Source organism: Ursus maritimus, unplaced genomic scaffold (assembly GCF_017311325.1).
Source record: "Ursus maritimus isolate PB19 unplaced genomic scaffold, ASM1731132v1 scaffold_17, whole genome shotgun sequence".
In the NCBI taxonomy this organism is placed as follows: domain Eukaryota; kingdom Metazoa; phylum Chordata; class Mammalia; order Carnivora; family Ursidae; genus Ursus; species Ursus maritimus.
Window position 1 is genome coordinate 8,560,977 of NW_024424119.1, and position 16,469 is coordinate 8,577,445.

General features: G+C 36.2%; 1 protein-coding gene across 1 annotated transcript in view; it reads right to left on the bottom strand.

Moving 5' to 3' along the window:
- The window catches only part of FREM1 (FRAS1 related extracellular matrix 1), a 139,777-nt gene that overhangs the window by 63,122 nt on the left and 60,186 nt on the right, over nt 1–16,469 (bottom strand). Inside the window, exons 16-19 of the mRNA XM_008689835.2 lie at nt 15,909–16,103; nt 14,606–14,791; nt 8,378–8,574; nt 4,738–4,960 (exon numbers count right to left, since the gene is read on the bottom strand). Coding sequence (XP_008688057.2) covers nt 4,738–4,960; nt 8,378–8,574; nt 14,606–14,791; nt 15,909–16,103 — 801 coding nt within the window. The remainder of the gene's footprint in view (nt 1–4,737; nt 4,961–8,377; nt 8,575–14,605; nt 14,792–15,908; nt 16,104–16,469) is intronic.

Consider the following 16,469-nt stretch of genomic DNA (forward strand, 5'->3'; position numbering starts at 1 on the left):
CTGGTATCAGCAAGAGTTCATTCATCAGTGCAATAGGGTAAATTTAAACTGTTTTATGAAGTAAGACTGCCCTTTTAATTTGTTAAAAATTCATATTTAAATATTTAAGTATTTGATAAGGATCTTATTTAGAAATCAGTGAGAAAAGCATATGTTATTTTATAAACTGTATGAGAACACTGGTTCATTACTTGGGGAAAATTATAGTTAGATACCTACCTCAAGCCAATAACCAAAATAAATTCTAGATGAAGCAAAACTTAAATATAAAACTGATTTTTAAAAAACTACATAGCATTAATATGAAAATGCAAGAGACCCAGAATAGCCAAAACAATCTTGAAAAAGAACAAAGTTGGAGACTCACATTTCCCATTTTCAAAACTTACTATAAAACTATAGTAATCAAGACAGTGTGGAACTGGCAGAGAATAGACATATAGATTAATCTAACAGAAAAGAGTCTAGAAAGGAACCCATACATTTACAAGCAACTGATTCTCCTCAAGAGCACAAAAACTGTTCAATGGGAAAAGAGTGGTCTTTTCAATAAATAGTGCTGGGACAACCCAAAAGCCACAGTAGAATGAAGTGGATCCCTACCTCACACTATATACAAAAATTAACTCAAAATGGATAATAGACCTAAATGTGAGAGCTAACCTAGTAAAACTGTTAGAAGAAAACATGAGTAAATTTTTTTTTAAAGATTTTATTTATTTATTTGACAGAGATAGAGACAGCCAGCGAGAGAGGGAACACAAGCAGGGGGAGTGGGAGAGGAAGAGCAGGCTCCCAGCAGAGGAGCCTGATGTGGGGCTCGATCCCATAACGCCGGGATCACGCCCTGAGCCGAAGGCAGACGCTTAACCGCTGTGCCACCCAGGCGCCCCGAAAACATGAGTAAATTTTTATGACTTTGAGTTAGGCAACAGTTTCTAGATAAGATACCGAAAGCACAAGTGACCACAACAAAACAAAACAAAATAAGGCAGATAATTTAGATCTCATCAAAATTAAAAATTTGGGGCTGCAAATGATACTAGCAAGGAAGTAAAAGAACAGCTCACAGAACTGGAGAAAATATTTACAAATCAGATACTTGATAAGGGAGGATCTAGTATTCCAAATATATTAAGAACTCTCATAGCTCAATAATAAATGACAACCTAATTACAAAATTGGCAAAAGGTCTGAGTAGACATTTTTCCAAATAAGATGTAAGAACATAGACAAATAGCCAATGAACTCATGAAAAGATACTCAACACTGTTAGCTATTAGGGAAATGAAATCAAAATCAAAATGAGATACTAGCTCTCACCCACTAGGATGGCTATCGTAAAAAGATAGACAGTAACAAACTTTGGTGAGGATGCAGAGAAATTGGAACTCTCATACATTACTGGTAGGAACGTAAACTGATGTCTCTACTTTGGAAAACAGTTTGGCAGTTCCTCAAAATGTTAAACATAGAGTCATCATATGACCCAGCAATTCCACTCTTAGATACAGACCCGAGAGAAATGAAAGTATTTATCCATACAAAAACGTATACATGAATGTCCACAGTCAAAGTGGAAGGACAGGACGCCTGGGTGGCTCAGTCGGTTAAGCATCTGCCTTTGGCTCAGGTCATGATCCCAGGGTCCTGGGATCAAGTCCTGCATTGGGTTCCCTGCTCAGCGGGGAGCCTGCTTCTCCCTCTGCCTGCTGCTCCCCTGCTTGTGCTCTCTTTCTCTCTGATAAATAAATAAAATCTTTCAAAAAAAAAGTGGAAGTGACCCAAATATCCATCAACTCATGAACGGATTAAATAAATGTGATATGTCCAAAGAATAGAATATTATTTGGCAATAACAAGGAATGGCATAGTACTGACTCATGCTACAATACAGGCAAATCTTGAAAACATTATGTTAAATAAGAGACCATTTACAAAAGGTCATATATTCTATTTATATGATTCTACACTGTCAGAATAGACAAACCTATGGAGACAAAAAATAGCTTACTGGTCGCCAAGGATTGAGGAAGAAAGGGATAAGAATGTCTGCTAATGAGTGTGGTATTTCTTTTTGGGGATAATGAAAGTGTTCCAAAATTAATCATGATGATGAACATACTAAAAACCTCTGAATGGTAGGCTTTAAAGGGGTGGATATTATGGCACGTGAATTATATCTCAATAAAACTGTTTTAAAAGATTTGGAAGAAAATACAAGTAAATATCTTATTTCTGAATGTAGAACATCTTCCTAATACAAAAACAAAAGAAAAAAATGTAAAGAAAAATAATGATAAATTTCACCACTTACAATTTGTAATTTCTGTACTTAAGAACATGAATTAAAAAGCAAATAAAATAGAGAAAAACTTATCTGTTAACATGTGACACAAATGTGAAATATCCATATTTAGTCTAAGTTAATATAAATCAATGGAAAAATGAGCAAAGGACATTATCAAGCAATTTACAAGAGGTGAAACATAGATGGTCAATACACATGAAAGGATGGTAAATCTTACTCATAATTTAAGGATATCAAATTAAGATACGATGAGATGCTGCTATTGACTACCAAATTCACAAAAGTTTCAAAAAATACCCATTCTTGACTAGGAAAATAGGCACGCTCATGCATATCATGGAATGGCAATTTTTTCCCTAAAAGTGTTATAAATGTTCACCTTTTTTACCAAGTAATTTCATGATAAAAATTTATACCAAAAAAATTCTAAGAGATGTGGACTAAGATTTATGTTACAAAAATATACATAAAATATGTTTATGTGTAACCTGTAATGTCAAGAAATGAAAAGCTGTCTGCATATTTAAAAACAGAAGATAGTTGTATAAAATTACAGCACGGTACGCCTATACAATGAAAAGCTGGAGTTACTGCAAACCATGTTTTCAATCAGCACTTAAAAAGTAAGAAGTTTCTGGGGCGCCTGGGTGGCACAGCAGTTAAGCGTCTGCCTTCGGCTCAGGGCATGATCCCGGCGTGATGGGATCGAGCCCCACATCAGGCTCTTCTGCTGTGAGCCTGCTTCTTCCTCTCCCACTCCCCCTGCTTGTGTTCCCTCTCTCGCTGGCTGTCTCTATCTCTGTCGAATAAATAAATAAAATCTTAAAAAAAAAAAAAAGTAAGAAGTTTCTTATAGTTGAGAAGGAAAAAAACAGATTACATAATGTGGTTGCAGTTTTATAAGTCCTGTATGTTTGGGGTAGGGGGATGTATGTGAGAATATACGAAAGATTTTTAAAAATATAGCCATAAACGAGTCAAAAATAAAATGAGGATGAAAATCTCATCTCTGAGAATGTTACCAAGTTATTGACCAAAGTATTAATTTATGTAAACCATTTTTTTCTTCAAAATCATTGTATAGTGCAAACTTTACACAATATGCATGCTTTTTAACCTAATAATATAATAAATGATAATATTTAGACGAATTAATAAACAGACTTCCTTGAGAGTAAAATTTGAATTACTATTTCTTTTCGTTGTCTTAAATTTGAAAAGAAAAACACTGTAACAACATATTGTATTATTTGATACACTCGGTTACTGATTTGGTAATATCATCACTTAAGCCCCAGAGATTCTTTCTTTGCAACTGACAAAAACTGAGAAATATATGAGTTAACTTTTCAAACCCAAACGTGACATGATGCTGCACAACTATTGAAAAATACACTTTGGGACAGAGCGCTTACTCTGGTTGGGGAATGGAAAAATGTAGACAGCCGCAAAAATGCTAAACCAGCGCTGGACGGAACCAGCACAGGAAAGGGATGGTCTAGAGACTGCCAGGTGGGTGGGTGGGGGTTGGGAAGGCTCCACCGGGAGGTCAGAGGTTACCTGGTTCTGAAGGCACGGTGTTGGCTAACCCAGCAAAGGGGGTTCAGGTTGCGGAAACCATATGTGAAGGCAGGAAGGAGAGTGAGAGTAGGCAGTGATTCGAGAACTACCCTTTTCTCCGATATTTGAAAGTATGTTTTTATTTAGAAAATGGGATAAAATTGATTTTTTTAAAAGAGTAATTAAAAAATAATTCAGGCTGCTATTCCCATATGTCATATCCTTAAAGAACAAGTTATCTCCACAGAGAATAATGAGCTATTATACGTGGTTCTATATTTGTTTCAAACATAGAAATTTTGGCCGACAAATCTCTTCAAATTTAGGTCCATGATATCAGTAGTTTTAAAAAAGAATTTTTTATTATGACATCAAAAAAGTTGGAGCTAAAATACCCAAAATCACAAATATTATTTTCTTTAAAGATTTATTTATTTATTTGAGAGAGAGAGAGAGAGAGAGAGAGAGCATGAGCCGGGGGAGGGGCAGGGGGAGAAAAGACAGAGAATCTCAAGCAGACTCCCTGCTGGGTGCAGAGCCCAACGCAGAGCTCAATCCCACAACCATGAGATCGTGACCTAAGACAAAATGGAAAGTCAGACACTTAACTGACTAAACCACACCCAGGTGCCCCACAAATAATCATTTTTAGTGATGCTCCCAAAGTGAAAGAAAATATATTATTTCTTTTTCCTCTGCCCACTATCTGTAACTGAGGCTTCAGGCCCTACATTCATCCAGAGCCCAGAGAAAACCCTTGAGGGATAAACGAATAAAGTAGTTGAATCCCATTTCTTCACTTCCTGCATTTTCTGGGCTAAATTATTAAATCAACAGCAATAAATGAATAGAAGAACATGATCTACCATTCTTGAGACGTTCCAAGGAGAAGTTCTGAACAAGGTCATGTTTCTGGCCAGGGTTGACCGGCTGCTTATTCCGAGGAAAGTCTTTGCTGAGCACCCCACTGATGAGGAGGCCGTGGCGTGGTTTATGAGTGAGGCTGAACAGCAAGGGGTCCTTGGGAACGTCCAGATCAGCAGCACTGATGATGGAGGTATCCAGTTCTTTCGTCTGACCCTCACACACCTAAGTGAAAACAAGTCGGAAAGTCAGCTGTGTAGAAATAAAATTGTCTTTCTTTTAGCAAATTACTCAAAAGAAGTAATTTTAAGATATCCTATTGCAAATTTTCTATGAAATTTGTGTATAATGAGTCCTAAAAAGAAATGGCTGGTTTAACATGAGCTTAGAAGAAAAGAATAAATCTATTAATCTCTCTTAGGTTTTCTCTGAAGACTTCAAAGCAGTTTATTCATTTCCCTAAAGAACAAAAGATACACGCACGCGTACACACACACACACACACACACACACACACACACACACACACTTTTCCCCCCATAATTCAAAGGTCAAGGGAAAGCAATCAAAAGAATGCTTGCTTTCTGGAATTCACAGAGTTCAACTGTAAAACTAAGTGTAGACCCTTCACCTTCAGATCCTAATCTGTTATTTTAACCTCCTGAGCCGTGTTGCTTTCACAGTTCTTATGTTTCTCCTTTAGAAATGATACGAATGTCTGCTATATGCACTGGGGGTATTTTATGTTTCTAATTTTTGTTATTGCAGGAAAACCTATATTTCTTTTTATTTTATTTTATTTTATTTATTTGAGAGAAAGGGAGGGAGCATGAGGGGGGAAGGGTCAGAGGGAGAAGCTGACTCCCTGCTGGGCAGGGAGCCCGATGTGGGACTCGATTATGGGACTCCAGAATCATGACCTGAGCCAAAGGCAGTCGCTTAACCAACCGAGCCACCCAGGTGCCCCAGGAAAACCTGTATTTCAATTGCAATCAACAACACTTGAGAAGGATACTTCTGGATACATAATAGTGTTTATTTTAATTCTGGGTCCCTCACCTCTCCTCAATCCTCATGCCTCAAATTTTCCAGAACTACCTCCTCCCATCCCCATCCCCAACTTCGTTTCATAATCCTTTAAGCACAAAGACTGACTGTTTTTCATCTCAGGTAGGATCTAGCCATTTAGAACTTGACATGGTACTTAGCTGTCTTGATCTTTTTCTCACAAGAATCAAGAGAACAAAGAAATATTTGTTTCCTCTTTTGAAACAAAGCAAGACCTAAATAATCAGAGTGTACACATTGAACAGATGCTTATTGGTAATATGCAGTGCATTGGGCCTCATGCTGTGGGGAATACGAATATTCTAAAGAATCAAAGTCAGATGAGACCATGAAGGCCTGTCCATCAGTAACTATAATGCAAGGAAGAAAATTATCTAGTGCTACTAATATGGACAAACAGTAAGTACAAACGGGTGGAGGAGACGAGGAGTGTCTTCATGGCAGAGTGGGCACGTCAGCCTTGAAGAATACATATGGTTTAGATTTGTGAAAACGCCCTTTCTCTTCAGCGTCTTTTACTGAGAGAGGCTTCCTGCCACTAGCGTCTACTGCACCTGTGTGAAGAAGAATCACTTGCCATTCTGATATTTGGGCTAAAGTGATGCCAGTTTTCTTGTAGCTGGCCTTACTTATTCAAGACTAAAATGGCATCATAATTTAATGTGCAATGATATAATTATGAAATCATCTTTGATGGTAACTTGCCTTTTTCTCCAAGAATTTTAATAAAGCAACCTAAAATATGTTCTAATTACCCTTCTTCATAAAGCTTAGGACTCCTGGAATCACTATAGGACAACGTTGCTCATTTATAAAATGGTAATTTACTTCACAACATGACTGGGAAATTTCATTGAAAAAATGGGGATTTTTTTGCACATTTCATTTATTGAGATCATAAATAAAAGGTTTAGATCAATATACACAAAATGCAAAAGCTCACTAGTAGAGCAGTTTGAAATGGATTAGAATATCTCAAACTAAAACCTCATTGTTCTTGCAAGTTGCAGCCCAACTTGATGGAAGCTTGACTGTCTACAAGATAAATACACTTTTCCACAAGAAAGCAAAATAAACATGACTATTTTTAAAAATCTCTTGAAACTTAAAGCCAGCTCTGCCAGTAACACACGGGGCTCCATATCTGTTACTTTTCAACAGCTTCTCTAAGGAGTGCACAGCTAAAAGCATGATTACTTTCAGAGAAGAGCAAGGGACAATTTCCCAGTGGCCTAATTATTTCAGAAACTCCGGCCCTGGATAGATACAAGACAATAGAGGTAGGTACAGAAGGAATCATTTGTAGAGTTTCTCCTCTCCCTCATAATTACTGACGTGCTCTCCAGAGAAACCCATGTGCCAACAGAAGAGAAAGGGCAGGAGTGGCTCTTAAATCTCTTTGTGAGGTCCCATTAAGAGTCAGTAGGCAATTCAAATCAAATAAAGACTTTTATATTTAGAATTTGATAATTTTCAGTGACAAATAAGGCTAGATAATGGCTTCAAAATAGATAATATTTGCTTTGGTAAGTGTCAGAAAAAAAGATGGCAAACATAGTAATACAAATGGGACCTATTTATTAAGACGGAGACTGTCATATTTCATATTTCATTGTGTATGTTTCTCAATATTCTAACTTGTATAACTACATATTTTTATTATTATATTTTTAAAGACAACAGGTGTTATCTGAGGAGTGATATTATGGCCATTTTAACTATCTGAATTGTTAAATAAAACTAACAAACATCACATAAAAATAGTTTTAAAACTACATAAAAAGAATGATTTAAATTGTATTTTTTTCATTTCATCTATCTTTATGAAATAGCCATATAAAGGTGTGCCTGGGTGGCTCAGTCGGTTAAGTGTCTGACTCTTGGTTTCAGCTCAGGTCGTGATCTCAGGATAGTGAGATCAAGCCGCCTGCAGGCTCTGCACTCAGCTCAGAGTCTGCTTGAGGATTCTCTCTCTGCCTCTCCCTCTTCCCCTCCTGCTCATGTGCTCTCTCTCTCTCTCAAAATAAATAAATTTTAAAAAATAGCTGTATAAAAAGATGCCTTATATATGTGAATTAAGAGTGCTTGTCATTATAGCATAGGTTAAGAGGGCATGTTATGGAATCAAACTGCTTGGGTGCAAATCCCCTATGTACCATTCCCTATGTGGCACTTCTTTCCAAGCTCTCTGATCTTGGGCCACCGAGTTAACCTCCCTGTGCCTCATTTTTTCAGTTACTAAAAGGCAATAATAATACCATCACCCTAAAAGCCTTGTAAGCCTTTACATGAGCACATATAAAGGACTGGAAATATTACCTAAAACCTAGTAAGAACCCCATCCTATATCCATGCAATTCTATATGTTTGCAATTATAATCATTACTATCATTATTATTAGAATAATATTTTTCAAGTAATTGCATTCTATAATATAGGTTACTGTTCTCCCCATTCCTTATCAACTTAATGTATTAGGTGAACCTGGATCAATGTAAATGAACTAGGTGAAAATAAAATCAGAAAATGATAAAAAAAAAAAAAAGAAACTGAAAATCCCGTTATCTTTCTTACAGTAATATTCTGCACTACAAAGTCAGGAGCTTCATCATTCGTGGGGTTGATGATAATGTAAAACGGTATCTCCAAGGAGCGTCGCATCCCATCTGTGGCATACACCATGAACTGGTCAGCCGCTGGTTCCATCCTCAGATGCCTGGCCTGCACATAGTTAATGTGCAAAGCCTTCATGTCTTTCCACCGGAACGAAGCTGAGAGCACACCAACATGGAGCAGGTAAATAAGAAAAACTTTTTTTCCCCCAAGCTACTGGTTCTTAGTACATAACCCAATAGCTTATTTCTCAGAAAAGCAAATAAGAGATCATTGCAGTTGACCTAAGAATCAGCTATCGGGGGCTGCTATAATGTCTGTCAGCCATCAACATAAAAACAGATATCCATAAATCATAAGGAAGGATTAAAGTTTGCATGGAGAACATGATAACTGCTAACCAGGATATGTAGGGACTTCACAACTGTTCTTTATATAGTTGGAATGAATGTAAGAGAGACCTTCTCTTGATTAAAACCACTGCTCCCATATAAATAGTTCTTGTCATGCTTGGATAAGAAAGAGACCATCTCTTTCATACAAAGGCAAAGCAAGAGTCAGTCAATCATCTGCCTACTTGACATACACATCAAGCAACAAGTTGGATTGAGCAGAATTAGGTGACCTGCTGTTTTGGTATTTTGGCATTGCCTTAAATCAAAAGAGAAAAATGCTCTATGTTGAGCATTAAGTCACAGGCCAAACTGTGTACCTTATTGCAGTAAATCTCCCCCCCCAGCTTTATTGAGATATAACTGACATATCACATTATAAATTTAAGTTTTACAATGTCACGATTTGATACACGTATATTGTAAAATGTTACCACAGTAAGGTTAGTTAACACATTATTCACCTCATGTGATTACCATTTTGTGGGTGTTAGAGTGAGAACATTAAAATTCTACTCTCATATCAACTTTCATGTAAATAATATAGTATTAATTATAGTCACCATGCTGTACCTTAACTTCCTGGAAATTATTCATTTTATAACTAAAAGTTTGTACCCCTCAACCAACATCTCTCCATTTCCCCCACCCATCAGCCCCTGGTAACCACTATTCTACTTGGTTTCTATGAGTTCAATGGTCTTAGATTCCACATGTAAGTGAGATCATATGGTATTTTTGCTTCCCTAATGTATTTCACTTAGCATAATACCATCAAGGTCCATATATGTTGTTGCAAATGGCAGGATTTCTTTCTTGTCATGGCTGAATAATATTCTATATTATGTATTTGTATCACATTTACTTTATCCATTTATCCATCAATGGACACTTAGGTTGTTTCCATGTGTTGGCTATTGTGAATGATGGTGCAATGAACATGGGAGTATAGATATTTCTTTGACATCCTGTTTTCATTTCCTTCGGATATATACCCAGAAGTAGAATTGCTGGATCACATGGTAGTTCTACTTTTAATTTTTTGAGGAATCTCCATAGTGGCTGTGCCAATTCACATTCCCACCAACAGTGCACAAGGGTTATATTTTCTTCACATCCTCACCAGCATTTGTTTTCTCTTGTCTTTTTGATAAGAGCTATTCCAACAGGTGGAAAGAGATACCTCATTGTGGTTTAGGTTGGCATTTTCCTGATGATGAATGATGTTGAGCACCTTTTCATGTACCTGTTTGCCATTTGTTTATCTTCTTTGGAGAAATGTCTACTCAAGTATTCTGCCATTTTTTAAATCAGATTATTTGGGCTCCTTTGCTATTGAGCTGTAACAGTACTTTACACAATTCAGGTATTAATCCTCTATCAGATATATGGTTTACAAATATTTTCTCCCATTCTGCAGGTTACCTTTCCAGTTTGTTGATTATTTCTTTTGCTCTGCAGAAGTTTTTTCGTTTGATATAGTCTTACCTTGTTGATTTTTGCACTTGTTGCCTTTGCTTTTGGTGTCAAATCCAAAAAACCTTTGTCAAGACTTATGTCAAGGAGCTTACCACCTATATTTTCTTCTAGGAGTTTTATGATCTCGGGTTTTGCATTCAAATCTTTAATCTATTTTGAGTTCATTTTTTCGCATGGCATTAAGTCAGTGGTCCATTTTCATTCTTTTGCATATGGCTGTCCAGTTTTCCCAACACCATTTATTGTCCTTTTCCCATTGTATGTTCTTGGCTCCTTTGTCATAAATTAAATGACCACATATGAGTAGATTTACGTCTGAGCTCTCTATACTGTTCTTTTTTTTTTTTAAAGATTTTATTTATTTATTTGATAGACAGAGAGACAGCCAGTGAGAGAGGGAACACAAGCAGGGGGAGTGGGAGAGGAAGAAGCAGGCTCCCAACCAAGGAGCCTGATGCGGGACTCGATCCCAGAATGCCAGGATCATGCCCTGAGCCAAAGGCAGACGCTTACGGACTGAGCCACCCAGGCGCCCCACTATACTGTTCTTTTGATCTATATGCCTGTCTTTATGTCAACACCATACTGTTTTGATTACTAAAGCTTTGTAATATAGTTTGAAATCAGAAAACATGATGACTCCAGCTTTGTGCTTTCTCAAGATTGCTTTGGCAATTCAAGATCTTTTGTGGTTCCATAGAAATTTTAGGATTGATTGTTCTATTTCTGTGAAAAATGTCATTTGAATTTTGATTGTGATTGACTTGAATCTGTAGACGGTTTTGGGTAGTATTGATATTTTAATAACATTAACAACAACATTGACACTTTTGATTCATGAATACATCTTTCCATTTGTTTGTGTCTTTTTCAATTTCTCCCATCAAGACACCAATTCTATGTCTTACAGTTTTTGGTGTATAAATCTTTCACTTCCTTGGTTAACCTTATTCCTAAGTATTTTATTGTTTTTGATGCTATTGTAAATGAAATTGTTTTATTTCTTTTTCAGATAGTTCATCATTGGGGTATAGAAATACAACTGATCTTTTTATTTTGATTTTGTATCCTAAAAGTACTTAATTTGTTGACTTGTTCTAACAGTTTTTTGGTGACATCTTTAAAATTTTTTACATATAATATCATCCCACAAACAGAGCCAATTTTATTTCTTCCTTTTATTTTGATGCCTTTTATTTCTTTTTCTTGCCTAATTACTCTGGCTGGGACTTACAGTACTATGTTGAATAGGAATGGTAAGAGTGGGCACACTTGTTTTGGTCCTCATCTTGGAGAGAAAGTTTTTAATCTTTCACTGTTGAGTATGCAGTCAGTTGTGAATTTGTCATATATGGCCTTTATTATATTGAGGTATTTTCCTTCTATACCCAATTTGTTGAGAGTTTTTATCATAAAACACTGTTGAATTTTGTCAAATGCTTTTTTAGTATCTATAGAGATGATCATAGAATTTTTGTCCTTTCTATCCATGTAGGGTATCACATTTATTGATTTGCATATGTTGAGCATCCTTGCATCCCAGGTATAATTTCCTTTTGATCATGGTGTAGGATTCCCTTAACGTGCTACTGAATTCAGTTTGTTAATATTTTGTGGGGAATTTTTGCATCTATATTCTTCAGGGATATTGGTCTGTAGGTTTTTTTTAATATATCTTTTCCTATCTTTGGTATCAGAGTAATTCTGGTCTTATAAAATGAGTTTGGGAGTTTTTCCTCCTATTCGATTTTTTTTTTGCAAGAGTTTAAGAATAGGGTTAATTCTTCTTTAAAATTTTGATGGAACCAGTAAAGACATCTGGTCCTGGGCTTTTCTTTGTTACAGGTTTTGGATTACTGATTAAATCTCCTTAACTTGTTATTGGTCTATTCAGGTTTCTAGTTCATGATTCAAAATTGGTAGGTTGTGGGGCGCCTGGGTGGCGCAGTCGTTAAGCGTCTGCCTTCAGCTCAGGGCGTGATCCCGGCGTTCTGGGATAGAGCCCCACATCAGGCTCCTCCGCTATGAGCCTGCTTCTTCCTCTCCCACTCCCCCTGCTTGTGTTCCCTCTCTCGCTGGCTGTCTCTATCTCTGTCAAATAAATAAATAAAATCTTTTTTAAAAAATTGGTAGGTTGTATGCTTCTAGGAATCTATCCATTTCTTTTAGGCTGTCTAATTTGGTGATGTATAATTGTTCACAGTAGTCTTTTATGATCCTCTGTATATCTGTAATATCAGTTGTAATATCTCTTCTTTCATTTCAAGTTTTATTTACCTGAGTCCTCTCTTTTTCAAGATAAGTCTAGGTGAAGGTTTGCCAATTATTTATCCTTTTGGAAGACCATGTTGTAGTTTCATTAACCTTTTCCATTGTTTTTCTAATCTCTATTTCACTTATTTTTACCATGATTTTTTGTTTCTTTCTTTCTGTTAACTTTGAGCTTATTTTGTTCTTATTTTTCTATTTCCTTGAGTTGTAAAGTTAGGTCGTTTATTTGAGATCTTTCTTTTCCTTTCTTTTCTTTTCCTTTCTCTTCCCTTCCCTTCCCTTCCTTTTCTTTTTTCTTTTCTTTTCTTTTCTTTTCTTTCCTTTCCTTTCTCTTTCTTTCTTTCTTTCTTTCTTTCTTTCTTTTTAGTAGAAGGGCTTATCACTACCAACTGCCTTCTTAGCACAGCTTTTGCTACATCTCAGATATTTTGGTATGTTGTGTTTCCATTTTTATTGCAAGATTTTATTTCTTTTTCCAGCTTTATTAAAAATAATTGACATACATCACTGTGTAAATTTAAGGTGTAGAGCATGATGGTCCGATTTACATATATCATGAAATGATTACAATAGGTTCAGCTAACATGCATCTTCTCACATAGATGTGATTAAAAAAAAAAAGAAAAAAAAGGAAAAAATTTTTCCTGTTATAAGAACTCAGGATTTTTAAAAAATTTCATCTTTGACCCATTGGTTGATTAGGAGTATTTTAATTTACATATATTTGTGAATTTTCTACTTTTCCTATTATTGATTTTAATTTCATATCATTGTGGTCAAAAAAGATACTTGGTATGACTTCATTCTTTTAAAATTTGCTAAGACTTGTTTTGTGATGCATCATATGATCTATCCTGGAGAATGTTCCACATATGCCTGAGAAAAATGTGTATTCTGCTTTTGTTGGATGGAATGTACTGTATATGTCTACTGGGCTCATTTGGTCTAATATACAGTTTAAGTCCACTGTTTCCTTGTTGATTTTCTGGCAGATGATCTAGCCATTGTTGAAAGTGGAGTACCGAAGTTCCCTACTATTATTGCATTGTTGCCATTACTTCCTTCAGATCTGTTAGCATATGTTTAACATTTTAAGGCGCTCCAACGTTGTATGCATACAAATTTACAATTGTTATATTCTCTTGATACATTGACCCCTTTATCATTTTACAGTGACTTATGTCTCTTGTTACAGTTTTGACTTAAAATCTATTTTATCTGTTATAAGTATAAGTAGCCCTTCTCTCTTTTGGTTTCCATTTGCATGGCTTCATTTTGAGCCTATGTGTGTCCTTGAAGCTGAAGTTAGTCTCTTGTAGGCAGCATGTAGTTGGGTCTTGTTTTTTTTTTTTCTATGTAATCAGTCACACTATTAATGCAATTAATCTTAAACCCAACCTCTCTCATAGTTAAACTGGATATGCCCCAACATGTGCTTAAATAATCATTTAGGTCATTTATTTCTAAGGCATTATCTTTGAATAAATAAATAAAGTGTTATATTTGAATAATTTTGAGTTTGGTGTCTGTTTTTGTTTTAGTTGTTATTGCCTGAGATACAAGAGCTATTTAAACATCTGAGATACACTTTGGCTCCAAAATTAAAGTCATCACCTTCAACATTTCAGTGTCTCTCTCTGTTACACCCATGTTACATGTCCTAATCTTTTCTGCCAATGTCTATTAAAAGTGCTAAAAGATTGAGAGAAGGAGACCAATAAACTCCCACTAGATTTATTCTACCACAGTATTCTGTGTTGATCTGAAGGTCTTTTAAAACATTCTTTCTTCCATATTTACTCCTGTAGTTTTTATAAGTGAAGTTTCCATTTCGTTTGAAGTTAACTCCCATATGTGGGGCAATTCAAAATAGAAAGTTAAAATGAAAAACAATAACATTCGAAAGTATCCACTATTATAATAATTCCTTGAGTGTACACAGTGCTTTGAACATTTTTGAAGTTCCTACCCAGTCATTAAGCATGATCTGGCCGGTCAGAAACATGGACACAGGCGACTTATCGCCAGTCATGAAGCCATGACTTACCTATGCTTATGCCCATATTGCTTTTTTCAAAACCTGCAGAAGGAAGTGTGTTTTCAAGGTAGCCAAACTGGGGAGGAGAAACCAAAACAAATTCCAAGTCATCTGCTGCAGTGTCAGGGTCAGTGGCAGACAAATGGTTAATGGTAATGGCTGCAGAGAAACCCTCATCTACGGCAAACACGGTACCTGCATGCAAATAACAACGCAATTACGACTTAGCGTGAAATCCTCTAATCAGAATAGTGAAGACAAAAGGGAGTGATTGCAATTCCAATTCACAGAAGCCTTCCATATGCAAATATACTTCCATGGGAGATGTTCATTTCCTTTGGCATAATTTCTCCTTACAGTGAAAATATTCAGGGGTAATGGGTGGAATTTAATTTGACTTGTGGAATTACATTGTTTTTCCTTGTACAAGCAAGCCAGACAATAATGGAAAGACAGCAGAAATACTAAATGCTCTAGTACAGCCCTTTAGTCATTCTCAAGGAACTCTGATTTCCCTCGTGTCTCTATAGAAGTGACAAATGAAAATAAGAATTGCCAAACTGTTTTAATGATAAGCCACTAAATGTAGTTTATGTACTCTTCAAGATCAGTTGTTACCTCTGTTTGTCAGAGCGTTAATTGCCCGCGAGCTATTATGAATTGCTCACAACGAACATTTTTTCATGCCTTGGTGCTTAATTATTCTGCGGGGATAATGCTTCCTTTCCAGAACATTGCTTGGGAGATAGTTTGCAAATTACAATAACATCCATACATATGCTTGTATTTTTTTTCTAAGAGACAGAACATATACATAATGCCCATGAAGCGATGACTTTCTAAAAAGCAAATAAGGTTAAATGTATATAAATGGTCTCTCTGGTATTTTCATTCTGCTCTAATAGAAATTATTATGCATAAAATAAATTACTCTCTCTCCAGCAGGCAAATGATATTTTCCCACGTGAAATAAAACCAGAATATCAGAGGATTCCAATGTTGTCCTCATCCCAACACACACACACACACACACACACACACACACACACTCCCTCCCTCCCTCACTCGCAAACACACTTGCCTTCTCTCTCCATACAGAATTACCCACATTTTTAAACAAATAAATTCTTTTGCCTTGTAATCTTTTGTAAATACGGAGTTTCCCACAAATTTGTGTGGAGGCAATTCTCACAGGCAATTCTGTATGGTAGTTTTCCGTTTTAACTATAATTCAAATGCATTATTTCACTAAACCACAGATACGACACGAGATGAGATAATGGAACTTTAATAGAAAAAAAAACATTGTCACCTCTTGCGATTGAAGGTGATTGGTTGTCCACTGGATGTACTGTGATGTTGAGGTCATACACTGGAAAGGACTCATGAAGAGGAACAGATGGATGAGGCCCATTGTAGCAACAGCCATTCACAAAAGGGCCAGCTTCTCCATCCGAAACCACCAACATAATGGTATCAAAACAAGGCACCAGGCCAATCTCACCACCTGGAAGACACGACTACAGCTGAAACCTGACTTTTTAAAAATACAGAATACTAAGATGAAATCTACCTACACCTCTTCTACAAGCATAGAATGGCAAGGAAAGGATCTTAGGTTGGCTAACGTGTAAAAGTCAATTTTATCACTATGAAAGGAAATAGTCGTGAAAATAATGAAAAAATGCTTGCCCATCTGTTGCCTCTGGTGAAATTCTTGACAGCTATCTCTCACCATATGGTGGGGCAAAAGGGGCTAACAAGGGTCTGACAGTTCACAAATGAACACGTGAGAGGCATGAAGCTTGACTAGCGATGGTTTCATTCTTCCTGCCTAATTGTTTAGTGTTAGGACCAACTTCAGGGAGAGCAG